The 1726-nt window shown below is 36.7% G+C and overlaps 1 protein-coding gene across 1 annotated transcript in view; it reads right to left on the bottom strand.

Moving 5' to 3' along the window:
- LOC111083754 (parathyroid hormone 2 receptor-like) overlaps positions 1-748 on the bottom strand; it is a gene marked incomplete at both ends in the record, with an annotated part of 12039 nt that extends 11291 nt beyond the window's left edge. Inside the window, one exon of the mRNA XM_022380429.1 lies at positions 634-748. Coding sequence (XP_022236137.1) covers positions 634-748 — 115 coding nt within the window. The remainder of the gene's footprint in view (positions 1-633) is intronic.
- Positions 749-1726: the final 978 nt, after the last annotated feature.

Raw genomic sequence — 1726 nt, 5'->3', positions numbered from 1 at the left:
CTTTTATATACCAGCGTACCTATTTACTAATAAGAACTTGAACATCGCAAAGTACATGATAGTTCTAGAAACGTTGCGTCACGGTGGTCATGTGACTCGCTGACGCAACACTACAATAAAAAAACATCTCTCCAGTTTTCTCCATATATGTTTATAAATTTAAACAAAGCATGACAACGATATAGAATTCTTTATTTATCTCACGAAAAATCTGTTTTAATTTTATACACTTAGTTATTTGTATTTTGTATCTACAGTAAGGCTATTAGAGCTAACTGTACGCCGTCCCTAACTGACCAATCAGCAGCACCTTATCGCCCACAGCTTAAATTATGTGGAATATATTATGGTATCGTACGGATTCAAATCCTATTCGCTATCTTCGAGATCCAGAGCTGAACCAATGGGCCAACCTGGGCCAATATACATAGGAGATGGATAGAATATCATTATTTATTTATTAACTCGCCCCCTTTCTTTGCGTGTTAATTTCTTTTATTAACTCCATTCCGTCGGCTCAGCGGAAAATTTCTTTGCTTATAACACAAAATTCGTGTTTCTATTCCTGCAGTGAGCACGGTGCAGAATTGAGACTATATTTAAATCCTAACCTATAGTTAATGACTGACGTACCACCATCTAGCGGGAAGTTCTCAATCATCTTTGCTTCACACAGCCTCCTCTTCTCCTCCAGTTTCGCTTGTTGATCCATGTAGAGTTGTTGAAAATCTGCTTCGGATACTTCCACCTTTAACAAGACAAATATCTTTCAAAACAGGATAACAAACTGTGAAATTTGGCTGCGTATTTGGTATTTTCAATCTTAAAAAGCACCAGATGCGATGCATGGGCAAGAGAGACCCCCAAGGTTTAGGCGTATCCGTTCCTCATTTTCAACTGCTGACCAGAGGAAAAAGCAGCCAGTGAGCAGTACACGACCTGACTGTCAATTATAAAATGCTCATACAATTGAAAATGTGGAGTGTGTTTAGTGCCATTTGGTGGTCTTAAACCTTGGACTTTTTGATATGCAGCCTCACACGTAAACTACTAAGTTATACCTATCCAAGTTTGAGAGATCAAGCTATCGGGTAGAGAAGAGTTAAAAGTTGCTGTTGAATTCCTACCTGTAATATTTTCAACTATTAACTACCAGCTGCATGGTTCACACAATGTTCACACTTAAAGCAAGAAGTTGGTAGTTAATAGCTGAAAGTTAAGTCCAACTGCATGGTTCACACAATGTTCACACTTAAAGCAAGAAGTTGGACTTAACTTTCAGCTATTAATTACCTGCTGCATTATTCACACAGTTTTTACACTTCAAGCAAGAAGTTGGACTTAACTTTCATCTATTAACTACCAGCTGCATGGTTCACACAATGTTCACACTTAAAGCAAGAAGTTGGACTTAACTTTCATCTATTAACTACCTGCTGCATTATTCACACAGTTTTCACACTTAAAGCAAGAAGTTGGACTTAACTTTCAGCTATTAACTACCTGCTGCATTATTCACACAGTTTTCACACTTTAAGCAAGAACGTAGACTCCACATTTACAACTGGATGGAGTCTTAGATTTGATAGGTTGTTAGATTTAATGTCATTTCACATGCAAGACTTGCCAATAATGTTTAATTTACAATGTTTATATGTTTTAAGATCATTCATGTGAGTGGTAATAAATAAACCCATATTTACAATGATTATATGTTTCAAGATCA

Source organism: Limulus polyphemus, unplaced genomic scaffold, assembly GCF_000517525.1.
Source record: "Limulus polyphemus unplaced genomic scaffold, Limulus_polyphemus-2.1.2 Scaffold11036, whole genome shotgun sequence".
Classification (NCBI taxonomy): Eukaryota; Metazoa; Arthropoda; class Merostomata; order Xiphosura; family Limulidae; genus Limulus; species Limulus polyphemus.
This window is presented reverse-complemented; position numbering and strand designations above follow the sequence as displayed.